General features: G+C 43.4%; 1 protein-coding gene across 1 annotated transcript; it reads left to right on the top strand.

Annotated features, from left to right (window-relative positions):
* Positions 1-4,013: 4,013 nt before the first annotated feature.
* LOC146349447 (interstitial collagenase-like) lies at positions 4,014-18,296 on the top strand. Its single transcript, XM_084842670.1, has 10 exons — positions 4,014-4,181; positions 7,474-7,739; positions 9,097-9,245; positions 9,327-9,455; positions 10,301-10,462; positions 11,606-11,723; positions 12,887-13,017; positions 14,627-14,786; positions 16,115-16,218; positions 17,605-18,296. Exons 1-10 carry the CDS (start codon positions 4,041-4,043, stop codon positions 17,706-17,708), a joined length of 1,464 nt encoding a protein of 487 aa, XP_084698796.1. The 5' UTR covers positions 4,014-4,040; the 3' UTR covers positions 17,709-18,296.
* Positions 18,297-27,344: the final 9,048 nt, after the last annotated feature.

Genomic DNA, 27,344 nt, shown 5'->3' with positions numbered 1-27,344 from the left:
AAAAAGAAAGAAATCAAATAGAAACAAGATAAAACTAGCAGCAGCACATAATAAAAATGTAAGTAAAAGCATCATAAAACAATGTAAAGATCTAAAAGCAAGAAAAACATTTCCTAAAGTGCCTAGAAAAATAATAATATCTTGACCTGGTACCATAAATACCATACTGGAGGAACTAGGGAAGTGTCTCTGGGAGGGCATCCCAAAGATGGGGCATCACCACTGAAATGGTCCCCTGCTTGAGCCACAAGGGTGGGCATGTGTCCTACTTTACAGAGGACAGTCCTCTATTTGGAGGGCAGTCAGAAGACAGTTCTGTCTTTGAAGCTGTCCTCTATTTGGAGGGCAGCCAGAGGACAGTTCTGTCTTTGAAGCTGTCCTCTATTTGAAAGGCTGCCAGAAGACAGTTCTGTCTTTGAAGCTGTCCTCTGTTTGGAGGGCAGTCAGAGGACAGCCCTCTGTTTGAAGCGCAGTCCAGTCTAAGTCCAGTTTAAAGATAAGGAACCATATTAAACAGGCTAAGCAGCAGTCCTCTTGAAATCGTCCATTGACTTGAATAGCAGATAGAGCAGGCACACAGGCTGCGGTATTGTATTTCTGTTTAAATGATAGTAATTATTTCTAAATTTGCATCTACACCTCTATATTAGCACACGCAAAACGTATGCAAATCACTGCCCTCTTTTCATCTTTTTTGGTGATGCATGTCCTCTTTTGGGGTGATGTGGGAGTGGCCAGCCGAGGAGTCACCTACCTTGCCTCATTTGGGCGGATCACTTGGCAGAGGGCCTCAAGTGACAATGTTAAGGTCTGGGTGGGTGGGTGCACATGGGAGGAGACAAGTCTGGAAAGCCAGTGCAGATTGCAAAGCACCATGATCAATTTGACTATTCCTGTTCACAATCTTGCTACCCTACGTTGAGTCAGCTGAAGGTTTGGGACCATTTTCAAAGGTGGCCCCAGATATAATGCATTGCAGTAATCCAAATGAGAGGCTAGCAGAGCCTGGTAACTGTAGCTAGGTATCTCTGACCAGGTCGGGTTGGAGCTGGTATATCAGCCTACACCAATAAAAGGCATGCCATGCCACTGAGGCCACCTGAGCCTCCAGGAACTATGCTGAATCCAACAGCACCCCCAAACTACAAGGGCCTTCTCTGTGGTGGCCCCCACTCTGTGGAACTCCCTCCCTAGGGAACTCCGCCATGCCCCCTCTTTAATGAGCTTCTGCCGCACATTAAAAACGTGGTTGTTCAGGCAGGCATTTGGGCTGGGGTAGGATATTTTTAGAAATATGGTGTTTTTACTATAGAATTTTATCGTTTTCAACTGTTCTATTATATACTTTGTACATCGCCCAGAGTGGCTGGGTGACTGGCTAGATGGGTGATCGATCAATAAATAAATAAATAAATAAATCCCCTTCAAATCAGGGTAAATGCCCCTCAGCCAGACAGAAGAAACATCCAGAAATAGAGCCCAGGTTCACATGGTCATGGAGGGGGATATAAGCCGCAGTGCTGGTCGCAGGAAATAAGCAATTTGTCCTGCTCTCTGAAGTACTCAGATTCTCAAACAAGGAGGAATCAAAAACAGGTGTAAGAAATATCCATAAAAAGTAAAGACCTCCATAGCTTGGTCTTTATTCCCAACACATGTCAGTATATGAACTTTTAAGGGGGGGAATTTATATCTTCTGTCGTCCTAAACTCCTAATACTGCTACTGTAATAAAAGAACAAACAGAACACGAATAAGGTCTGTCTTTTAAGTACTGCTTAAAAACAGGACTGTTGAAGCTCTTTCAGCTGGAGGGACAAACTCCATTTCAGAGAAGCTCTCAGAGGCAGCATTCCAGTGTGGGTGGGACTGTGAGGGAGAGAGCTGGGGCCAAGAATACCAGGATATTTTAGCTTAAACCTCTTAATGCCAGTAAATAAGCCTTTGGTGAGGCATTTCAACCTTTTAGAACAGAGGGGAAAATTTGCAAAAGCCGGGAAACCACCATATGACTGGTCGTTGTGAGAAAAGAGGTGTGGCTCTCTGGGGAATCCCAGAGCCACACTGGGAGCCACACTGGGCCCTGGGAGGGCCAGATTTCCCCCCCCCCGTCTTGAGGTTCTGCACCCCTGCCTCCCAGTGGAGGCTGGTGGCTCCAATGTTGGTGGGCCTGTGAATCCATTCTGGATTTCAGTCAGAACCAGCCAGAACTCTAAAGGAGCTGTCAAAGATGCTGGACCTATTTTGGGGATATGGTTCAGCACCTTGTATAACTCCTTTAGAGTTCTGGCTGGTTCTGACTGAACCCAGAATGGATTTACAGCCCCACTGAAATCAGAGCCACCAGCCTCCACTGATCCCTCCAGCAACATTCCTATCTAGTGAAATTGGTAAATATACATTTATTCCAAAACAGACAGCAAATGGCAGATCATTTGTATTAATGCTCCCCATCCTCCTTGCATGCAGGAAACAAGCATGTCAAGGGATAGGAAATCAGCTAGGCCAATTCCTGATATAGTTTTGTATATGCTGGAACCTCCCCCCCCCCAAAAAAAAACAGGATAGAGTTCACAGAACAGAATGCTGGATTAGATGGGCCAAAAGTCTGATCCAGAGCAGCTCTTCTTATGTTATAATGTACATAAGCCCTGTCCAGATGTTCAAGAGAATGTGTGAGGACTTCAAGTGTGTCCTGGGATGGGTCTGGGCACATTGACATCATAGAATCATAGAATAGTAGGGTTGGAAGGGGCCTATAAGACCATTGAGTCGAATCATGCCCTATGGGTCTTTCTACACGAGACATTTATCATGTGCTCATCATGCCCTACTCATACTTGTTTACAGGTTCTTTAGAGGTTTACCAACCCTCTAGTTTTGCTTCTGTGTCAGCACTTCCGGTGAGTTTTTTTTTTAGAACAGGGAAAATGCGGCATTTAATTGTGAAAGCAAAAGAAAGTGCGATTTCCTCTTGCGTGTTTGAGCTATTCTGCTACACCACAGTGCCACCTAGAGGTTATGTAGCAGAAAAGCAGGAAAAGAAAAGCTCCTTGTGTAGTGACAAAACTGAAAGCAGATACAGTGGATTAAGAGCTGATTAACAGTGTTATATAGAACAGCTCTATGTCTCCAAGGTGCCCCAGCCCCTCAGTTCAAACTTTGCTGTGTTGAACCAGCAAGGTCTGAACAGGAGTTTTACGTGAACACATGCAGAATGCTCAGTGTAGTTGGCAAGCTTGATAAAGCAGGAACTGTGATCATATGGAGAGTTCTACACACATTCGCTCCAACACCTGAACAGAACAGGACCATAGTTACCATTTCATTCGATATTTAGGTTGACTTTCAGCCTCAGAAAAAGACAGTCTGAGAGTGATAAACTGGAGAGAGGGGTTTGAATGGTTGTGGGGGTACATTAATATTTCTGTATCCTTTTCCACACCTCACCTCAAAAATAAGTGGAAAGGGGTGGATTTTGTGGGGACAGAAAAATGTTGCAAAATGCATACCAATTCAGCCCAGCACTAGTTGCATGACCGATATTGCAAATTCTGTGCTTCTTTGCATTTTTGAATGACTGAATTGTTTATTATGGTCACAGACCAATACCAATTTTTTGTACAAAAGAAAGATACAGCTAAGCGTAATTAAATAAAACCAATACATTTTAAAATGGGCCCAACATAATTTTTTCTGTGTTTGCATTGAAATAAGAAAGAACCTAGCAACCTTCCCAGTGACGTCTTTGCATTTTTAACTTTCAACCATGTAACCCTCCCGTGGGAAAAGAATGATCACCAAAGAGATTTTATTATGACAGTGTGTTCTGAGATTGTGTAAAAACATCTTCCTTGCTTATTAATCTAAGCACTTGTGAAAATGACCATTCTGCTGCTATTGCCTAATGAAGTACCTTGTCTGGTTGCTAATCGGAGGATGTGGTTGCCTATGAGTCAGAAGAGAGAGAAGTTATTGACTGCCATATAAGTAAAGGATGCCCCAAACACGAGTAGACTAGGGGAATAAGCACAACACAGTATGGGCAGGGAAGACACTGCTGTCATTGTAAGAATGAAAAGTCTCCCAATTCTGCCGTTTCTGCTACTCAGCTTTACATTTTCCACATTTGCTGCTCCAGTGGATCCAAACAGCAAAGATGTTGACATGAATTTTGTTAAGGTAAATATTCACTCTAATGGATGAAACTTCAACTGAACAAAAATGTGCTTTTCTTTGCTTTCATTTTCCTCCCCTACCCAAAAACGTCTCTCTTGCCATGCCAGGACAAATTCAAAAAAACTTAACAGTGGTGATTTCTACACCTAATTTAATTACCGCATTTAGATCCAACCATTCTTCCAAGAAGGTCTGGACTGAATACAGGTGTTTCCTCCCCATGTTACCCTTATATCCAGTCCTCCCCTAAACCTAATCACTGATTTGGGGTTGTAAGATGTCTGGGGGGCGGGTTCTTCCCTGCCTTATGATTTTTCCCCAGAACCCTTAAGTTGAGAAATAGCCAATAGGCAAATGCCACCCACAGGCTGGACAGGGATTTGAACCCAGAGTTGCACAGCTACCCAACATTCTAGCCACTACAGAATGGAACAATTCATACATTCGTTTCTGAGATGGTGCTATTCTCACACAGGGACTGTTGTATATCTTTGTTGTATATTTTTGATTTAATGTGGGAAGATATTTGTCTGAAATGGTCCCAATGTTCACACTGGAGCAGGGCCAGCGCTATCATATGGCAGACTGGAGTACTTGCCTCAGGTGGGAGATGCTGGGAGACAGCAGCAAAATGTTGGAGGAGAGAGCTGTGTGCTACACAGGTTGTCCTGTGCTCTCTCAGCTAGGTGTGATGGAGGATGCTATCCCATTGTCAGGGTTGAAGAAAGATTCAAGTCCAGTTGGCTTTTGTGCATGGAATGGGAGGGGGCACCATCTTGTTCATTGTCCAGTGGAGGCTGGTGGCTCCAATGTCAGTGGGGTGCTTCACACCTTAGATAGCGCCTTGAGAGTTCTGACTGGTTCTGACTGAACCCCAGAGCGGATCCATCACCCCACTGATATCAGAACCATCAGCCTCCACTGTCTTTGTCTCAGGAAGCAAAATGTCTTGGGCCAGCACTGCATTGGAGAACTTACCACATAAAAAGGGGGGAAGACAAATTTAAAGTATTTTTGTTCTGTTGTGGCTTTGTCTCTGTGTAATATGTGAATTCAGTGGGGGCTGGGGGCTCTGATTTCAGTGGGGCTGTGAATCCATTCTGGGTTTCTGTCAGAACCAGCCAGAACTCTAAAGGAGCTATCCAAGGTGCTGAACCCTATTGCCGAAATGGGTTCAGTGCCTTGCATAGCTCCTTTGGATTTCTGGGTGGTTCTGACTGAAACCCAGAATGGATCCACAGCCCCATAGGAATTGGAGCCACCAGACTCTACTGTGTGAAACGGTTCTCAGTTTGCAACAGCTACAGGTTTGACTTCCTGAAGCAATCTCTGTTTCTTTCTAGTCACATGGCATGTACTCTGTTATAAGCATCATCCATGTTTGCCACTTAGTCAACCATTTACCTTAACTTTAGGAACATTGGGATATTAGGGAATAAGGAATTTTCCTACAGTCTTTTGGAGTACCAGGTTTCCCCCTTGTGGCTGTGGCAGTCAATCGAATGAATTTTACTGTATGACCAAAAGGATTATATGAGCATCCATCAATTGGTTTGTAAGACAAAAAAAATTATCTTTATATTGCAGCCTGTCTATGTTTCCATGTCTATGATGTCACCTATTTCTATTTAAATTCTCATAATTTTCCCTTTTGCCCCCTTTTTTGGTGATGCAGTTCCTGTTTTTTAACAATGCATAAGCGGCCACCCTACCTCCTCGGTCCACCCATGGGACTATGCTGTAGTAGTAGGCTGAGGAATACAGCCTTTGAAGCTTTTGAAATTCATAGACTTAACAAATAGAATTCAGCATATGATGCTTGGTTGTCACTTATTGCTAGTGGGATGGGATGTCCTTGCCGTATTCCTTAATGTCACATTGAGTCCATACAACTTCTATTTGGGTCTTGCAAAAGAGCAGCACGTGATGGATTGGGGCCTGGTAGGTAAGTCCTGTGGTTTGATTAAAGTTGCAGCCATGCAAGTTGCCACTTGTAACAGAAAGTACAATTCTGTGTATTGGAAGTGGGACAGGGTCAGTTGAATATAGCATGGGGCATGTGCGAATTGCCAACAAAGAGGAAATGCATCACCAAAAAAGAGGACCAGCAGCGATACGGCAATGGCAGCCGTATCACTGGGGCTTCGGAGCCGGCCGGTGGCTCCGCGGAATCACCGCGGAGTGGAGCCGGCCGGCAAGGATTCCGGGGGGAAGAACAGATTGCCTCCCCCCCACAGACCCCCCACACACACCAGAACAGCAGGTAAGTAATTCGTACATCCCTACATATAGCCACCTTGAGTTCCATGATGGAAGAAAGGTTAGATATAAATGCAATAATAAATACAAATAAATCTTTAAACTGGATTTGGATTGGACAGCCCTTCAAATAGAGGTCACCTTCAAAATAGAGGATAGTCCTCTGGAAGCCCTTCAAATAGAGGACTGTCCTCTGTAAAAGAGGATACATGGCCACCCTACAAATATCTTTGTCCAGCATACAACTACGCCAGTCCCATCAGTACCTATGATACCTCTTGAGATCGGAGGCACACCGACACCTTCCCCAACTCTCTTCTGCCTTCCCTGTAGCAATGTGCCATCTCCTGACATGGCACCATCATCCCAGATGGGTGCTGGAGAAATTCAGCAGCTCAGCAGTACTGTGGGACAAGCTTATCTCCTTATGTTGGTGCTAGGATCCTTATGCTCAGCTCTGTTCATAGGGTTGTTATAGAGCTTGGGACATCTAGGGATTGCCCAGAACCTAAGCATGCCTATGTTGTGCATTGGCCAGCCTGGGGTTTTTTTTGTTTTGCTTTTTTAGCTTTCATTTAAAAATCAAGTCTCTAGTCCTCATCCTTAAAGGTGCAAAGAAAAATGGGCAAGCCACATCAGGCCACAGTCTGCCCAATCATTTAGTAAGAAGTAAGCCTGCTCCACCCTCCCAGTGCTCAAATCAATGAGCGAAATTAATTCACTAATATAACTGGCATGGAAGAGAAGTGGTAATATCCTGCTCCATTGCCCTCCAGAGCACATACTGATCAATCAAGAAAGAAAAAGGTGGGATTTTCCTGTTTTCCTTCTTGCCAGTTATAGCAATGGTTTTCTTCTTCTGATCAGCCAGAATTAGAAAGGAAATGCTGCATCTCTGGAACTGTCGCCAGGTTTTAGTTTAGCTGGAAATACAAGATCCCAGATATGCAGGGACAATCATTAGGTTTATTTCATTTTTGAAATTCAGTGTTTTTGTTTCTTCATGCTTTTTGCTTTGTTCATTTTTTCCTGTCAGAAATATTTATTTAGCTTCTACATAACTTCTGAAGATGTGACCATTCCACCATCCTATAATGGCAGTGCATCACTCTATAACGACAGTGTCGTGGTGTCTGAAAAGCTGAAGGAAATGCAGAGGTTTTTTAGGCTGAAAGTGACTGGAAAAGCTGACACTGAAACATTGGCTGTGATGAAGAAGCCCAGGTGTGGCGTACCTGACTTGGGATCATTCACCCTTACTGATGGGAATCCCAAATGGGAGAAAAAAGAGATCACATACAGGTAAAGGTTTATGGTGGATTTTTCTCAGGAGGTACAGGCTTAAGGCAGAATAGATAAACATGACTTCTAAAGGCTCTAGTCCTCAGTGTACTTACTCATGAGCAAATCCAGTTAAAATTCTTAGGACTTTATGGCTGCTATTCTAGGCAAAATTTGGCACACCTAAGCTTATTGATTTCAATGGGCATAGGAGCACCTAATTCTTCCTAAAGTTAGGCAGCACAGGTGCTGGGAAGATAGCCTAATCCATGATTGGGATAGCCATATAGTGTGGTCTTCATGTGCAGCAGGCTTCTGACAGCAGTATGAATGCATATGCGTACACACATGCACACTCACACACTCACTCTCTCTCTCTCCCTCACACACACACACACACTACAGTGGCTTTTGAGACCACTGTATACAAAAAGCAGAATCAGGTGATAAAGCTTTACCTCAGTCATACAACTGCAGATGGCAGGAGCAGATAAACTGTATTAATGCCTTCTTCCCTGCACAAAGAAAGGGCTAAATTCCTTCTCCCTGCTAGCTGTGATCCTGATAATTTTCTCCACCTTCCTGTAGCTGTTATTGGCATTAAAACAACAGCAGCAAAGGGCACATTAAATGGAAAGAATTATTTAACATCATGCCTAGTTTGAATTGTAGGGAGAAGAGAAGATTCAGATGTCCTTCTACACCTGGGGTGCAGAACCGCTTTCAGCCTGAGGGCTGAGTTCCATTTCAGAGAAGCTCTCAGGGGCCACATTCCAGTGGTGGGAGAGGCCAAAGCCAAAGGCGAAGGGGCTGAAAAAGGTCCTACTGCCAGTAAGTAAGCCTCAGGAGAGGCATTTCCAGTGGAGACTAGTGGTTCCAGTTTTGGAGGGGTGGTGATTCCATTCTGGGTTTTAGTTAGAACCAGCCAGAACTCTAAAGGTGCTATCTAATATGTTGAACCCATTTTGGGGATAGGGTGCAGCACCTTGGATAGCACCTTTAGAGTTCTGGGTGGTTCTAACTAAAACCAAGAATAGAATCACAGCCCCTCCAAAACTGGAGCCATCGGCCTCCACGGGGCATTTCAACCTTTTAGAATGGAGGAAAAAATGTGCAAATGCCAGGAAACCACCAAACAACTGGTGGTTGGGGGAGAGGGGCCATTTGGAGAGCCCCAGAGGGCTGCTGCATTGGGTTCCCCAGAAGGGTTAGATTTGCCCCCTGAACCTGAGGTTATGCGCCCCTGCTCTACACAGATGTAAGTATTTGCCCCAACTAAAGGCCTTCTCAGGACTGTGGCCTTTCTATCCAAAATCAGCATCTCATTCTATATTCAGGGTGCCCAAAGGAATGACTTTGCTCATGTTTCCTTTTAAAGGATTGTGAATTACACCCCAGATATGCATCCATCTGATGTGGACAAAGCGATCCAGAAAGCACTTGAAGTCTGGAGCAATGTGTCCCCCCTGATTTTCACAAGACTCTACGATGGAGAAGCAGATATAATGATCTCTTTTCACTCAAGAGGTAAGTGCACTGCAATAGAGATCGCCATCAGGCAGTGTTCCTCTAAAACCTGGTTAAACTCACTCATTCTTCTCCATTCAGACCATGGTGATAATTCTCCATTCGACGGGCCTGATGGGATATTGGCACACGCCTTTCAGCCAGGGAAGCACATTGGTGGAGATGCCCATTTTGATGAGGATGAAAAGTGGACAGCAAAAGGCCCAAGAGGTACACTTGGATGACTCTTTCCCTTGAGGCTAGTAAGCACTGTAAAAAGCTTTGCAAATTAAAAGTGGGGCAGGCAACCACTTTTGGTCCAGGGGCCAGATTGCCCCGTCAGACCCAGCTGGCAGGCCAGAGGATGTCAAGGCATGGGGACCCACCCCAAAGCCCCACGCCCTCCTGTGATGTCATCCACCCCATCCAGTTTCCTCTCTGTGCAGAGAGAGGCATAGAGCTCCACGCCCCTCTCCGCATGGAGAGAGGCATTGGCTCCTGCAAGCCATGGGTGAGATGTGTGGGTGAATCCCCGTGTTATTTCCAAACTCTATTAGCTCCAGGAGAGAAGATTCTGTTGGCAGCAATGTGAGTTTTCCTCCCCTGCCAAATAGTAGCTTTGGGATGGGGGTGATTTTCATCCAGATTGTGATGGAGGGAAAGGGTTAACCCCATCTCCTCATATGCCATGGTCCCAATCAGTGGACGGTGGCGGCTTCAATTTCAGTGGGGCTGTGAATCCATTCTGGGTTTCAGTCCATTCTATACCCTATTTGGGGTATATGGTACAGCACCCTGGATAGCTCCTTTGGAGTTCTAGCTGGTCCTGACTGAAACTCGGAAGGATTTTACAGCCCCACCAAAATAAGAGCCACCCGCCACCACTGATCCCTGCCCTGACCAGACCTCCCTCCTTATTTGTAATGCTGGCTGGGGAATGCTGGGAGTTTTTTCTGTTTAAATGTGCATAGGATTACGCCCTTAGTGCATTTCATTTTGACACCTTCTTGCTCTAGTCCAACACATTTCTCACTGTTTTTCCTAATGCAAACAAAACGTCTGTCTCTGTCTTTTAGGCCGCAACCTGTTTTTTGTTGCCGCTCATGAGCTTGGACATTCTCTGGGTCTGTCTCACTCCAGTGATCCTGGGGCACTGATGTACCCCACCTACTCTTACATAGAACCTAGCTTATTTCGACTTCCTCAGGATGATATCAATGGCATTCAAGCCATCTATGGTAAGGCTAAGAAAAACTATGTCATGTTCCTTCATCCTTCCCCTTTGCAATCAACACACTCCAGGATAACAGGCTTCAGGCTGTTCCTATCCTGGAGTGTGTTGACAGGCCCTAGCATCCCTCATATCACACCCCTCACTTTCCTCCTCCTGCAAAACCTGGGTTCTCATGGAAGAGGAAAGGGGGGGGCCTTCAGGCTGAGCCATCTGTGTGCCAAGATCGGGGGGGAAATGCCTTGCCATATCTGAGCTCACTAGGGAGGGAGCCTCCCCCTGTTCCGGCTGTTCCCATTCTGAATCTGAGCTGCTAGATATCTCCACATGCTCAGATTCATTCCTGACAAATTAAAGCATAAATTTGAGCTCATTTTTAACAGAAACCATTTCTTTTTCAGTTTGACCACAATTACAGGTGGGCAAATCTGTCAGGTTCAGTTTTTCTGTTTCCCATTTTTCCAATCTTAAATTTGGTTCATCTCAAACTTTGAGTATTTTTTTAAAGATCGCATGAAAATTCATAAGCATTTTTGTGCACATTTCTCCTAATACATGCCTTTTTATATGCATTTTTGCCTGACATATACATTTTTTGCAAACACATTTCTTAGTTTAATGTACTTTGGAACACTATTTCCCTGAATATATGCAACTTTGTACATATTTTTAATTGAGCAATTCCACTGCAAAATTCAGAGAAGTATGCATTTCAAAGGATAATTCTGTTTTGGTTTGCATAATGGTTTGAAAGCATGAAATTGGGTGAGTTCACATTAAAATTAAAATATGAACTGAATGAATTTCTCCTACATCCCTAACAAGAATGTACTGGAGTATAAATTAACATTTCAAGGAAAATGGTGTACCATCAGCTGGTACTTTTCCACAGCTTCCATTCATTTCAAAATGGTTTGCACACTTTGATAGATTGTGCTCACATATCGTTGCATGAAAAATTGTCTTGCTTGCTAAAGACCAAATGGCTTAATAATTACTTGCATTGCAGCAGGAAGATTCTACGCCCTCCTTCCCCCCCAACTGAACTTGACTTCCCTGAACATCAAACTGAAAAAATGAACTCCCATATTTAGGATTGTTTTTAGTGTCCACTCAATGTGTGGTTTCATTCAGTTTGTCTTTGATTTAGGAAAATCAGAAAGCCCGATACAACCAACTGGACCCACAACACCAAAAGCTTGCGACCCCAGGACCACATTTGATGCTGTCGCCACCTTCCGTGGAGAAATGATGTTCTTTAAGGGCAGGTAAATTGCTTACTTAAAAACAAAACAAAACACCAGTTGGGACAATTTCCCCCCTCTAAATAGGACTTAAGGCAACTGAGATTCAAATCAAGGCGACCCAGAAACCCTGTTGTGCTCCTATTAGATTGGGCTTCCCCATTATTTTGAATGGATGCATCATCAGCCCTGAAACGTGCAAAGGAACTAAGCGTTCTTGGCATGGTCAAAATGAATGGGAAAACCCTTGGATTAGAGCATTTCCCCTGCAACATTGCTGGATAGGAGCAAATGATTCAATATTGAGCCCTAAAGGAGGAATGTCCAGATCTAACGCTAGGAGTGTATAGTATGAAGAACTAGTAATACCCTACATCTGCTGCCTTCTGAGACAAAATAAAAATATACAGCCACGAAAAAGGACATTATATTAAACAAACAACTGCGTTAAGTCAGGCAGGCACCAACATTGTTTTGTTTTTGGTGCCTGATGAAGACATTTTTATTTAAACAAGCCTTTCCTGACTAACCAGTCATGGCTTTATTGGCACATTTTGATTTTAAGGGGTTTAATTCTGTATTATTATTATTATTATTATTATTATTATTATTATTATTATTTCCCTTTTACTGTTCACAGCTTGGATATCTTGTGAATGTAGAGGGGTATATAAACTGTGTAAATAAAATAAATACATAGATTAAACCCAGATATAAACACAATATAACGTAAGTTGCAACATACACAACTACCAACTACTGCAACTCTATGGGGCACGGGGGGAACGGGGGGACACAGTTATATACGAACTTCACATTAACTCCTATGGACCAAGAAAATAGATCCACACTATATAGCAAACTGACTTCACCTAGGGGAGGGGTTGTAGTTCAGCGGTAGCCCACGTGCTTTTCATGCAAAATGTCCCATGTTCTGTCCTCAGCATCTCCAGGTAGGATTTGGAAAGAATCCTGCCTGAAACCCTGGGGAGCGGTTGCAAGTCAGTGTCAACAGCAGTGGAGGCTGGTGGCTCTGATGTCAGTGGGGCGGCGAATCCGCTCCACCTTTCAATCAGAACTAGTCAGAACTGTAAAAGAGCTATTCAAGGTAAAGATATTGTAATACAAGATGCCTTTCCATGAAAGATGTCAAATGTTCTAATATGCCACTTATGCTTTAACACTAGGCATTTCTGGCGTAGACACCCTCAGCTCGAAGTAGAACTCTTTTTCATCTCCCTCTTTTGGCCAAATCTGCCAACTCCAATAGAAGCTGCTTATGAAAATTATGAAAAAGACCAAGTTCTTCTTTTTAAAGGTGAGTGGTGAACTCTTTGAATTCTGCTTCCTTGGAAAATAGCTGGGAGTATTACTGAAGAATATGCAATTAAAGAAATTTGGTCAGGACGCCAAGTTGATTGCATATATAGGTACCTCACAAATATTGCCTGTCTGTGACAAATACCTTTATTTAACAGCCTCTGAAATGATTCAACCAATTTTCATCTTCATGGTGCCATGAAGACATATGTCATGTAGGTAATATATGACGTGCTGCCTGATCCTATTTTTGTTTACTCTGAAACATGCCCCATTGAGTTCCGTGGAAAAATTGCACATGGAAAAATTGCTTGCGCAATGTGGAGTTCATGCTCTAAGTTCTGCCGTGTTCCCACCATTAGGACCCAGCAGCCTAGCAAAGACTGTCAGTGACATCATAACAACTAAGCCAATGGAGGATAGGAGGGCAATGATCTGTGATGGTGATGGTGATGATGATGATGATGATGATGATGGTGATGAAAGCCATTTCTTAGCTGCCTTTCAAGACTATAATCTTCCCAAGGCTGCTTATAGCATATGAACAATACAAACATACTAATAAAATCATATTAAACAAAGGCAATTTTTAAATGAAACCAGTTTCAATCAAATACCATTTCAAAATACTCTTAAGCATTGACTAACATAAAAGTTTGCTATTAAAAGCCAGAGAGGGGCCACCACTGAGAAGGCCCCATCTTTAGTGCCCACCAACCTTCCTGGTCTTGGTGGCAAGCCAGAGACGAGAGCTTCCAAAGGTGATCTTACAACAATATACATCTTAAATCTACCCAGATGCCCATAAGCTCTTTACTGTTGGAAAACCCACAACTCACAGGCTGTGAAAACGCTAGTTGTGTAATAGTTTAGTTATAAAGTAGCTTCTTCCATCTCTTAAACCTGGCATTCACACCTAGCTTTTTGAACAGTTCTTTATCACTGAATAGACAATGGAAGGAAATCCATTCTGCTGTAGCTTACTTCCGCTTTCCCTTCAGTGGTAAAGTACTTCACTTGGGTAATGTTTGCACCTCCATTACAAGGATGAAAGTGCTGTTGTTTGTCTCTGCTTTTCTCCTAAGCTTAGAAGACAAATATTGACTACCACATTGTCCTTTGCATTGATTAAAGGAAAATGGAGGATTTTGTTGTTGTTGTTCAGTCGTTAAGTCATGCCCGACTCTTCGTGGACCATAGCCTGCCAGGCCTTCCTGTCCTCAAAATGGAGGATACTGCGCCCTTATTTCTACTCAGGATAGAAGGAGTTAAATTCTATTCTAGAACAATCCATGTGCCCATTTTCTCTTTCCCTCTCAGGGGAAAAAGCAGTAAAATGGGAAAAATCAGTACTGCTTGAACTGCAAGTAGGCTTTCAGTACCAAACTACATTGGATATAATAATAAGAGAATGCCCAGAAGTAACCATTCAGTCATTATTAGAATATTTATACCCCAGGTCTCAATTAATTATTTCTGAGCTACCTAAAAGGTATATATAAATTAATACATTTTAACTCCAGATTGGCTTTTGGGGTGGGGCGGGGTGGGGGCAGGGAGAACATTTGAATTTAAATTAAATGTAACTGGATTTTACTTCTCTGCAGGAAACAAATATTGGGCTCTAAATGGATATGATATCCTGCCTGGCTATCCTAAGAGCATCTACCATCTGGGATTCTCCAGAAAAGTGAAGAAAATTGATGCTGCATTTAGTGATCCAGAATCTGGGAAGACATATTTCTTCGTTGGTAACAAGTACTGGAGGTATGGCTGAATGTTCTGCAATCCTCACATGCCATACTTGCTACATGGTTACTGCATAGGAGAAGGGAATTTACTTTTCAGTCATAGGCATATATTACAGATTTCGTCAAAATATTGCAGATATTTCCATATGCCCCTTATTTTCCATGGCTGGCTGGGACATGCCATGGCTGGCTGGGGCATGCTGGGAGGTGTAGGCCAACACATATGGAGGGCAGATTGGGGAAAGATGGTATCATTGTACTGTGAAAGTCTTCCATATCATTTAGGGCACAATCCTATGCATGTTTAGACAGAGAAAAGGCCTACAACTCCCAGCATTCCCCAGCCAGGGGCATACTGGGAGTTGCAGGCCTTTTCTTTGTCAAAACATGCATAGGATTGTGCCCTTATTGTGCTATCCATTTCTAGAATTATAAAGAGGACATTGTTAGCTCCTTTTCTTGGAAAAGGTGGTCAGTTGTTCTACTTACATGAAAATGTACTTCCTTTTCAATGGCACTGATGATTTTAAAACTTGTAGGGCAGCTAGACTTCCACAATTTTCAAATGAATTTTGAGAAAAATACATTCAGAGAGAAAAAAACTGCTGCAGAGAAAATGAATTATCAACTTTTTGCTATCATGTCATTTTATTTTTATGGTGTGTGATTGTAGATATTAAATGCTGTTGAATTAATTTGATATGACTTTCAAAGTTTCCATTTGTTTTGTCTCTTTCAACTAATAGAGAGAGTGATCCTATGTCCCTAGATGGTGTCTGGGGAACTTAGTTTTGGGGGGTTTCCTGGCTCTGAGCTCGTAAACATTGCTATGAGCTTGGAGCCAGGAAACCACGCTCGCCACCCCACCCCTCCCTCTCATAGCTGGCATGGAAAGAACCATGCCAGCTGCCCCTCCATGCCTCTCCGTGCTCATAACACAGAGTACTGAAAGGGTGAAAATGGGGTGTTCCTGGGGTCGGGGAGGAGAGGAGACAGCGGAAGCTGTTTTAGACAGCTTGCTATGTGGTCTCCAGCCCCATTCCCACCCCCTCCCTAAAGCTGCACTTAGTTGCCCGAAATCGGGCATCTAAAGCAAACTGCATGGCAGCTGGAGCACAGAGGGAATCCTCTCCTCTGTGCTTCAGCCATCCTGCATTGGATGGGCAGTCACCTCCAACTTCAGAAGAGGTCGGAGGCAACCGCTCTCTTGATAGGATTGTGCCCCAAGCTAATGAATTTGTTGATAGTACTGAGACTTACTATTTCCTTGAACAGTGAATAAAACTCACTTATGTTTTTTTAAAAAATATTATAAAGAAGTGACAATAGATTATATTTGTTCAGATATGATGAAATCAGACAATCCATGGAAAAAGGCTACCCAAAATTTATAGCCAAAGATTTTCAAGGAGTGAAGCCCAAAATTGATGCTGCTTTAAAGCATGACAGTAAGTAAAGAAACCAATTGACACAATTTTAATTAGAGAGTCTGGATTCCAATATGGCATAAAGAAAGTTCTTATAAATTGTATGTATTATTAAAATGCTTATTTCAAGTTAGAGAACCAGTGGGGAACTTACACTGTGAATGCAGGAGCATGAAAGGGACTATCTGGAGGAACCATTTTCAAAAGGCCTTTTTCCCCATAATGCTCCAGTTCATACATAATGCTTCAAGCCTCAGGCTTGTGTGTTTCCCCCTCCTGTCTCCTTCTCTGCCCAGCCCTTCTCCAAACTCTGGAAAGCATCACATTTCAGTCATCATGACAACCGTGCAGCGATGTCCTGAGGCCCCAGCTCAGCTTCCATTTCCTGCCCCACTGCCCATTGCCAAGGAAACTGCTACCTTGGCTTAGGTCTTTGGGCAGCCAGCAGCTCTCTTCAGGGCTTGGCTGTGCTGCTTCCAGCTCCTCTGTGCGGTGGAGATTTGTCTCTTGATTCCAGGGAAGGTTGCAGAGACGCATCGTAAAATACCAGAGGGGTAGCCATGTCAGTCAGTTGCAGCAAAACCAAAAACCAAAGAATCTCGTGGCACCATGAGGGCTTACAGATTTATCATAGCATAAGCTTTTATGGACTTTAAATTTGTTAGGGTGCAATCCAAAGCATGTTTAGACAGAAAGAAGTCCTACAACTCCCCAGCCTGGCTGGGGAATACTGGGAGTTGTAGGACTTTTTTCTGTCTAAATATGCATAGGATTGCACCCTTGGTGACTGAAATGTGTTGGTCTTTAAGGTGCCGCAGATTATTGGTTATTGTTTTAATAGTACAAATAGTATTAGTACAAAGGTGAAGCAAAGGAAGGGTGGTGCACATTTCCTGTTATTTATTTATTTATTTATTTATTTATTTTGAGTGACCAAGGAAGAGTGACAGGAAGACATGCTTCCCCCAAACACTCAGGAAGGAGGCATGCAGTGGACATGTGCCAGGATTAGTGACAATTCTGAACCAATGACAATTGCAGACAAGAAGAAGCAGAGGTCTGTTGTAAGAGTTCAGCAAGCCTGATGTACCTTGTGCATTGCGACAGTTAGAGCAGATAATCTTGCAGCATGACAAGTTACAGTTATAAAAATACAGGAACTTTGTCCCTGTTGCAAACATATCGTAAGACCAAACCTACCATAACACTAGATCTGTTTATACAATTTTACCTGAGCTTCGGGGCAGACATGAAGGCATAATTTTAATCATTGTAAACCTTTTTTTTACATATACAGTTCAAATCTTCCTTACAACCAGATTCTAAATCTGCATAGAGGAGGCTTTGTTTTGATTTGTTGGAAGAAAGAGACTTTTTCATTTATTCTTGTTTCTTTCTCTTTTTTAGGGTATATCTATTTCTTCCAGGGAACCCAGGTGATCCAGTTTGACCCTAACAGCAGACGTGTTGTTGATTCCAGTCGAAAGAGCAACAGCTGGCTGAATTGTTAAAACATTGCTGCCTAATTATTAGCTAGTACTACTGTAGTGCATGATCCTGATCTATTAACAGCATGTTTTACTGAGAATTCAGCAATTAACTGTAGCACTGCTTTCTCACCCAAACCAGTTTTGGCTGAAGAACCCCAGTGTGCTCTAACTAGAGATGGGTGAACAAAAAATTCTTGTGTTTGTCAAGGCTCTCCTTTTCCCAGCTCAAAGCTCATTATGACTTGCTGTCACTCACTCCCAAATATGATGATGCAAGATTTTTCAAAAAGGAAAAACGCACACTTTTCCCCCCATTCCTTAAAAGTATGAATGTGCATCCTTTGGGGGGGGGGGGGGAATGCACATTTTAAAGTGCACATCTTTCAAAAATGATGCATTTTTCTGACACAATTGCAAGCTTGAGAATATGCAAGCTTTTCCTGAAAAATGTAATAGCATTTGCCCTCATTGTGAGCAGGGCATTTTTGTCAATTTTTTTAAATAAATGAAATTCTCATATATCCACAACTCTAACCTGCTTTGTAATCTGTTGTACTCTGTAACATGTCTGGCTCTTTCTCATCCATAAAGTACTTACTCTGGGTGACATATCCGTGTGCATTTCTTTTGTTATTATCCCATACAAATGTTTCATATACAAGACTGTGTCTTTGTATTCTTAATTAATTAATCCAGAACAACTGCAGTGCTAGATTTTAAAAAAGATGGCTGCTACCCTACTCAGCCCATAAGCATTCTCTGAAAATAAGGAAGATGTTCACACTTTTGTCACTCTTTGTCCCGGTTCGCACATTTACGTGCATGTCCCGCCATCACTTAATTATACATAAAGGTTTGAGGCTTACAGAGGGAAAGGAAAAAAAAGGTCAGGCTTAGAGGCCTGGAGTTTTGGGGCGGAGGGAGGTGTCCTTGAGAGGAGTAGTTTCATTTCCCCAGTTAAGTTTCAGTTTTGTTTCCTCAGTTAAGTTTCATTTCTTCATGTTTGAAAGAGTACTTTCAGTTTTGAGGGAGGAGGGTATAAAAAGAGATCAAGATAGCCAGTAAGAGCAGAGTCAGAGAGAACAGAGCCTGAAGAGAGAGCAGGAAGAAGCAGCCTGGATAAATCTAAATGTAGCTAGGATAAAGTAACTTGCGTCTTGCGACTTTTATTATCTCTTAATGCCTTTTGTATCACTTAGCTGCACTGTGTTAATATCTTTACTTGTGATTTGCTTGCTCTAGTTTACCAGTAAACTGTTGTGGCTAAACTCTGTGCCTAGAGTGTCAGTCTGTCCCTGCCCCCCCACCATCTACAGCCTAAACCCCACAGTACTGGAAAGAAGGTAAAAGAAGGAAGGTGGGACTCTTAAAGGAGGCAAGAGACCCTTAAGGAGTTGCTCAGGGGGTCCAGGACATAACGGGAAACTTGACAACCACACTGGGTAACTCATAGTTGAATATGTGAACTCCAAATACAAAAGCATTGCATCTGTAATAAAGTGAGGTGTTATGGAAGTTTAATTTGTGATGTTTGATCTGTGATGGCTCATTCACACATGCAAGTTATCAGATGTCCATGGGTACGATCATCAAATCATGAACATGCATATACAAACTGTGAAATGGACTTTCAGCCATCCTGATTCTGAGCATGACTGTATGGTTAAAGTAATCTCAGTTATGCACTGACTATCCTGCCTGTGCACTCCACCATGTCTCACATGTCACAGCTGTGGTTTCACCATTCCTATACATCCTGTAGATTTTTAAACCACACAAGGATCTAGTTTAGTGCCTTTAAATTAGGGATGGGAAGAAATTTATCTTGTTCGTTTAATGTGAATTTACCTAATTTCACACTTTCAAACCTATACATGAATTGAAACTCAGCATTTAAAATTCGCACTTTAAAATTTGCACTGCAGTCCTGCACCTTCAGCCTGTACTTTGCCTTTGCCAGAGGGGCCAGAGACCTTCTTTCGGGAGAAGACTGAGCCGAAATAGAAATTGAGCACTTCTACCTTTTCCTTGTCATCTGTTATATCGTTTTGCCCTCCTTATTTAATAGTTGAACCGCCATTTCTTTCCTCTGTCTTTTACTATGCACATATCTGAACAAAGCCTTTTTGTTGCTTTTAGCCTCCCTCGCTAACCTCAGCTCATTCTCAGCTTTAGCCTTCCTGATGCCATCCCTGCAATTCTGTGCTTCCTGCCTGTACTCTTCCTTTGTAGCTTGGCCTTCCTTCCACTTTCTATGTGTGTCCTTTTTAGTTTTCAGGTCTTCTCTAAGCTTTTTGTGAAGCCACATTGGCTTCTTCTGTTGTCTTCCACCTTTTTTTCTTGTTGGAATGGTTTGTAATTGTGCCTTGAGAATTTCCTTTTTTTAAAAACTCCCACCCATCTTGGACTCCTTTCCTCATTAGCATTGCTTGCCATGGGACCTTACTGATCATTATTCTGAGTTGATTAAAATCAGCTTTCCTAAAATCCAGGGTATGCGTTTGGCTACACTTGGCTTTTGCTTCCTTTAGAACCAAGAACTCAAGTATAACATGGTCACTTTCCCCCAGAGTTCCTGTAACTGCTACTTTATCCACTAAGTCATCTCTGTTGGTTAGGATCAAGTCAAGGGTAGCTGATCCTCTAGTTCCTTCCTCTACTTTCTGTAGGAGGAAGTTATCAGCAACACAAGTCAGGAATTTCCTGGAGGGGCCATGTTTTGCAGAATTTGTCTCCCAACAAATATCAGGGAAATTGAAGTCCCCCATTACTACTACATCATGCTTCCTTGAAACATTGGCTATTTGCTTTTCAAAACTTTCATCCTCATCTTCTCCTTGATTGGGTGGCCGGTAGTAGACTCCAACCACCAGGTTCCTTTTATTCTTTGCTTCATTTATTTTAACCCAGATGCTCTCGATGGGGCTACCAAGCTCATCCTCCTGTATTTCTGTGCAGAGATATGTATTTTTAACATATAGTGCAACTCCACCTCCCTTTCTGTTCCTCCTTTTCTTTTTTTAACAAGTTATATCCTTCAACTGCTGTATTCCAGTCATGGGAGTCATCCCACAAAGTTTCAGTTACACCTATCAAGTCATAATTTCCCTCCTGTATTAAGAGTTCAAGTTCATTCGGTTTGTTTCCCATACTCTGGGCATTAGTATATAGACATCGAAGACCATGTGCTTCATAGTCTGGCTTTCTTCCTACATGTTTCTGAAAACTATTATTGGGTGCTATTAGAGATGTGGGCTTGCACCCCAGCTCCAACATGTCCTCCCCCAACTGTAACTAGGAATGTCAGAGAAATCCACAACAGATTCAAATGAGTTCAGATTTCTACGAATCTGACCTGGGGATTCTGCAACGGGTAGGTTCTTCCCAAGTCATGTGCATTCTGTAGACTTCCTGACCAGTTTTTCACTTGGGAGGGGGGAGATTGGTGGTGATGCGAATTAGCGCTAATGCAAATTGGCACAAGTAGAATGAAATTATGTTTTATTAAAAAAAAAAAAACCCAATTCTGCTAATGAGGGGAAAACCCCGGATAATCTACAAAAGACCCCTGACAATCTATGAAACACAGATGGAATAGATGTAACAAAATCCATACATCCCTACCTGTAACCCCCTTCCCCAAGCCAAAAAACTTTACCTTACGGAAAGGGGTAAGAGGTGGCAGAGGGCACTGTGGGGCACTTCTCGGTTGCAAATGGCATGTAGCCTTCGCAGACGGGTATTGTCTGTCAACAGGAGCAGGTAACAGCAGGTAGTGCCTGGTTCCCATTCCAGCCAGATGGATCTTCTCAGCTGCATGGTTTACAGCTGGGGGTCAGGAAACCTCCATTGCCTGTTGCCCCCTTCCCATTTTACAAGGTAAGGAACTTTTGGCCTGTAGAAAGGGGAGTGGGAGAAAGGGAGAAGGAACAATGGCAAAATCCAGGACTGGCCCTACCATTAGGCAATGTGAAGTGGCTGCCTCATGCGGCAGATGCTGGGGAAGCCGCTGTAAAATTTTGGAGGACAGATCTAGAGATGCTACCTTGTTGTTCTCAGATGTGGTGGATGACACTGTCCCATCGCCAGTGTTCAGCTTTCACTGACATTGACTCCAGTATGTGGAATGGGGGGTGGCAGCATTTTATCCTTCACCTCAGGCAGCAAAATCTCTTGGACTGGTCCTGCTAAATCAGCAGTTTTATATGTTCCAATCAAACACTAACAGCAAAACAACAACAATATCAACAACAACAACAACACTCACACGTTTTTACAAGTGGTCAAGTGGAACACTCACACAACCAGATTAAGTTTGGGTATGGAGGGGAAGAGATTGCCTAGCCCCCATTAGGACTGGACAAATCTGTCAGTTTCATTTACTCCTACATTTAAATTTCTTAAATCTCAAGTTCTCGCCATACCGTGGGAACTGGGCAGATTTTGGCAAATTCTTAACAAAAACAAACTCAACGGGAATTCCCACTCATCTGCCCTGACCAAATTCAATGGGTACAGCTATTCCTGGAGTGGAGGGGACCATGTTGTATCTGCCTACCATGTAGCTGTTAAAGTTGAAGAGTCTGTCAGAAAAAAAGAGGTGGCAATACTCATTCAGCTCCACAAACATGGCTAAATGCTTAAAGCCCATGCTGGCTGAGGCATGCTGGGTGACGTAGAACTTCTTTCTGCCTAAACATGCATAGGATCGCACCTTTAGAGATTTGAACCCAGACTTTTATGAGCTAAGCAGTCAAAACTCTGTGCCAGGATGGACAAATTTGTCGGTTTTGCTTTCTCCCACTCTCACTTTTTTTTTTTTTAACATGTCAAGCTGTTTATAGGGGGAAAGAAGCGCATTTTGGTAAGTTCTTGTTTTTTTAAGAGAAAAACCCTGAATGAAATGATCAGCCATCCCTAGTCTCAACCCAGCATTTGTGAAGATGTGCATTGGGAGGATTTGTGGGTGTGGAGGGGGAAGATTTCATGCTTTCTGTACCTGCCAGTTATCTTCTGCAAATGCCCCCCTGAGGCCATTCATCCTTGTGTTGGCTCACTTCCCACTTTGAAGCCTGATTAAGTTTTTTTAAAAAACACAACCATTTGAAAGCACTTGGGGGTGGAGGGGGGAATTGCAGGGAAGATCAACGAGGAAAGGGATTTGGTAACAGGAACTGTGGTTTTTTGCGTGACTCAGAATGGAAGTAAGAAGGTAATGACACAACACAAAGGACTGTTGTCTAATCTTATCTTATTTACAAGCAGCCATTGTGACATTACTCCATGACAGCAGGGTAAATCCCTTGACAGTTTGAATCCTGGGATGAACTTCTGTGTGGAGAACACATCGCATCTTGAGGCTATCCCTTTTTAACATACACCGACGCCGGACTAACTGGTTAAAGGGCAAGAGGCTTACTTTTATTTAATGAAAGCCAGACTTGAGCTAAGGGCCTTAGAAGATGGTTGGCCACAAAAGACCTCCTTCTCATGATTAGGAACATAGGAGGCTGCCATATACTGTGTCAGACTGTTGGTCTATCTAACCCATTATTGTTGACACTGACTGGCAGCAGCTCTCCAGGATTTCAGGCAGGATTCTTCCTAGCCTTACCTGGAGAAGGTGGGGATTGAATCTGGGACCTTCTGCATCCAAAGCAGGTGCTCTGCCACTAAGCCACAGCCCCTCCCCATAGATTATGACTCTAGGTCAGGAGTGGGCAACTTGTGGCCTACAACTGCCAACTCACCAGCCAATGAGATTTGTAGGGTGATACATCTGGGATGGCCACAAGTTGCCCACCTTTGTTCTAGTTACACTGGAATATTTTTTAAAAGAAACCACACATCAGTCACCATGCATTGATCCTAGGGTGGCCACGTATGCACTACCAAAAGAGAGGAAACGCATCAGCAAAAAAAAAAGGACAAAAGAGAGCATCAGTACAATACATCATACTGGGGGAAGACTGTGACCCAATGATCTATATGTCTGTCTGCTGTGGAGACAGCAGCTAAGTGTTGATGGACAATTTCAAGGTCCTCTGTTCTCCCTTCTTATGGTTCTTCATCTTTAAACTGGACTTGGACTGAACAGCCCTTCAAATAGTTTTTTTTTAGTCAGCCATTTTTTTTAGTCAGCCATGATAGGCTACGTAAACATTTACGTAGCCTATCATGGCTGACTGCAGGGATACAAATGGCGGCTATGGCCGCCGCTATTTGCGTCCCTGCTAGCCAGTGGCCGGATGCCTGGCGGAATACCTGCGGAGAATACCTGCGGAGCACAGCCGGCCAGCCAGCATTCCGGGGGGGGAGGAACGGAGCGCCTCCCCCCCTGGCGAGGATTCCGGGGGGAGAGACGGAGCGCCTCCCCCCCAACCATAAACATAATCCGCGAAAAGTAAGTACCTTTCGTACATCCCTAGATTTGACCTCCTTGCAGTCCAGGGCACTCGCAAGAGTCTTCTCCAGCACCACAGTTTGAAAGCATCAATTCTTTGGCGCTCAGCCTTCCTTATAGTCAAGCTCTCACAGCCATACATTACAACTGGGAAAACCATAGCTTTGATTAGATGGACCTTTGTCGGTAAGGTGATGTCTCTGCTTCTTATTATGCTGTCTAGGTTTGCCATAGCTTTCCTCCCAAGGAGCAAGCGTCTTTTAATTTCATGGCTACAGTCACCATCTGCAGTGATCTTGGAGCCCAAGAAAATAAAATCTGTCACTGCTTCCATTTCTTCCCCTTCTATATGCCAGGAAGTGATGGGGCAGATGCCAAGATCTTCGTTTTGTTAATGTTGAGTTTCAAACCAGCTCTTGCACTCTCCACTTTCACCCTCAACAAGAGGCTCTTTAGATCCTCTTCGCTTTTTGGCATTAGGGTGGTATCGTCTGTGTATCTGAGGTTGTTGATAATTCTCCCAGCATTCTTAATTCCGACCTGTGATTCATCCAACCCGGCATTTCTCATGATGTACTCTGCATATACGTTCAATAAGCAGGGCGACAATATGCAGCCTTGTCGTACTCCTTTCCCAATTTTGAACCAATCAGTTGTTCCATGTCCGGTTCTTACTGTTGCTTCTTGACCCTCGTACAGGTTTCTCAGGAGACAGGTAAGGTGGTCTGGTACTCCCATCTCTTTAAGAATTTGCCACAGTTTGTTGTGATCCACACAATCAAAGGCTTTAGCATAGTCAATGAAGCAGAAATAGACGTTTTTCTGGAATTCTCTTGCTTTCTCCATGATCCAGCGAATGTTGGCGATTTGATCTCTAGTTCCTCTGCCTCTTCAAAACCCAGCTTGTACTTCTGGTATTTCTCGGTTCACATACTGCTGAAGCCTAGCTTGTAGGATTTCGAGCATCATCTTGCTGGCATGTGAAATGAGCACAGTTGTACGGTAGTTTGAGCACTCTTTGGCGTTGCCCTTCTTTGGAATTGGAATGTAAACTGACCTTTTCCAGTCTTGCAGCCACTGTTGAGTGTTCCAAATGTGTTGGCATATTGAGTGCAGCACTTTAACAGCATCATCTTATGATGATGATTTAACATCATCATAAGTTATTTAACAGCATAACTCGGCCGGCTCCGCTCCGTGGCAACTCCACAGAGCCGCCAGCCAGGTGCATTCAGGCGGCTACAGCAGCCGCCATTTGCATTCCCTTTTTTTGCCGTGATAGGCTACGTAAATATTTACATAGCCTATCACAGCCTCTGCAGGGATGCAAATGGCATCCCTGCTTTAGTATTTACATAGCCTATCACGGCAAAAATGGGGAAGCGAATGGCGGCCGCAGATGCGGCCGCCATTCGCAAAGCAGCGAGAATGGCACCAGGTAAGTGCTCCATTTCACGTGCTTTTCACGGGGTGGTGGGGCAGGGGGCTTCGTTCTGCCACGGATTTCAGGGGGCCAAATGCACTGGCATTCAGCCTCACTGAGATCCGTGGCAGAATTCTCTGACATCCCTACCTCTAGGGCAGAGAGGGAGAGACAGCTTGTACACAAAATGTTAGGACTTGTTGTCTGTGAGACAGAGAGAAGTGTGGCTCCTTATGTGACCTGCTCTCTTAAGAACTAGTTTTATTTATTTTTATATATATTATTGTCTCTTTTAGTCACTTCAACCACCATTTGGTGGAAAAGTGAGATACCAGTTGACCAGATAAATACATTAAAAAGGAAGGAAGGAAGCTAGATGGGTAGGGATGTAGCAGGAGTTCAAGAGACAGTTGGAGTCTGGCAGAATCCCCCCCACTCAGTCTCCAGGACTCCAGTCCGCAGCCCTGTGCACTTGCCCAACTTGGCGTGTGTTGAGTCGGGCAAGGACAGCAGTCCTAGCTGGTCCACTGAGCCACCATTCTGCATAAAAATGGTGGCTCATTCTTTTTTTTAAAGGGCCTTTTACGCAAATGATGGCTGTAAAGCAACCATTTAAGCAAGATTACAGGCATAAATGGATTATTTATGCCTGTAATCTTGAGTAAATGGCCGCTTTATGGCCACCATTTACGTAAAAGGCCTTTTACATAAATGAACGAACTGCCATTTTTACGCAAAATGGCAGATCACTGAGGGATCAGGCAACCACGCAGATTGCTTGATGTCTCACCACACACAGTGAGCAGGAATGGGCAGCTGGCAGGAGTCCGGTGAGTGGGACGCAAGGCAGACTTGGGTGAGTCTGTCCATCCAAACAGATGGGCTTCCTATGGAAAGGAATTCCATAGCCTGGGGACAATTGCTGAAAAGACCTTCTTATGCCACTCGCACCACCTGAGAGGATGGGAGGGGCACATGGAATAGGACCTCTGATAGGCTTATATTAAAGGTTTGGAGGTTATAGCTTTGAGAGGTTACAGACAAAACTTTAGCAGTGGTGGGAGACCACAGAGGAAGAGAAGAGAGATGCAAGTAAGAGACAAAAGAAAGCTGGCTCAGGTGCAACTTTATCTGCAGTCCAGCTGCTTTCTGGTGGTGACCTTCCCCCATCCCTGCCGTGCAAATATTCATCATGTGAAAGGGTGTCCTAATTTATTTATTAGATTTATATTCTGCTTTTCAACCATCAGGTCTTCTAACCAGTGTGCAGTATTTTAAAATACAGTTTTAACTTCTTAACCACCATTCCCAGACCTTTATTCTTCAATATGGAATATGGTTCCACTGTTGCCCACCCTTCCTAATATCTTATAAAGCAGCCTTCCCAACCTGGTGTCCTCCAGATGTTTTGGACTTCAGCTTCTATCTTCCTCAGCAGCAGCATGGCCAATGGAAAAGAATGATGGGCATTCTAGAACAAAACTTCTGGAGGGCACTAGGTTGGGCAAATTTGTTATAAACCCTCCTCCACCACCGCCATTTTGACATTGATTAAAGAACACCTTCATCTGGTGAGGGAGGGTCTCATTAATGAAGGATTCCACTGAGCAGGTAAAAGCTTAGATTTGGTGATATTCTAGCCCCTTTTATTTGACGATCAGCAAGTCACATTATGCTATTAAAAATGGTGTTGTACTCCAGGGGAATCAGCTGATGATTAAGCAAGAACTACAAAACAAAATAAGACAAGCATTGCCTCAGAGTGATGAAAGCCACCGAGACAGGAAATTTAGTCAACAGACGATGTTGCAGATGAGGAAGCCAATTTCTC

This window comes from Heloderma suspectum, chromosome 3 (assembly GCF_057233095.1).
Source record: "Heloderma suspectum isolate Gila_16-S chromosome 3, 16-S_ref, whole genome shotgun sequence".
Taxonomy (NCBI): domain Eukaryota; kingdom Metazoa; phylum Chordata; class Lepidosauria; order Squamata; family Helodermatidae; genus Heloderma; species Heloderma suspectum.
The sequence above is the reverse complement of the archived record's forward strand: the minus strand, read 5'-3'. Positions and strand labels throughout refer to the sequence as shown.

Coding starts and splice junctions, on each gene's coding strand:
- LOC146349447 (XM_084842670.1), top strand. CDS start 4,041: ATGGGCAGGGAAGACACTGCTGTCATTGTAAGAATGAAAAGTCTCCCA. Junction 4,182..7,473: donor TTGACATGAATTTTGTTAAG/GTAAATATTCAC, acceptor TTTTCCTGTCAG/AAATATTTATTTAGCTTCTA. Junction 11,724..12,886: donor ATGATGTTCTTTAAGGGCAG/GTAAATTGCTTA, acceptor CTTTAACACTAG/GCATTTCTGGCGTAGACACC.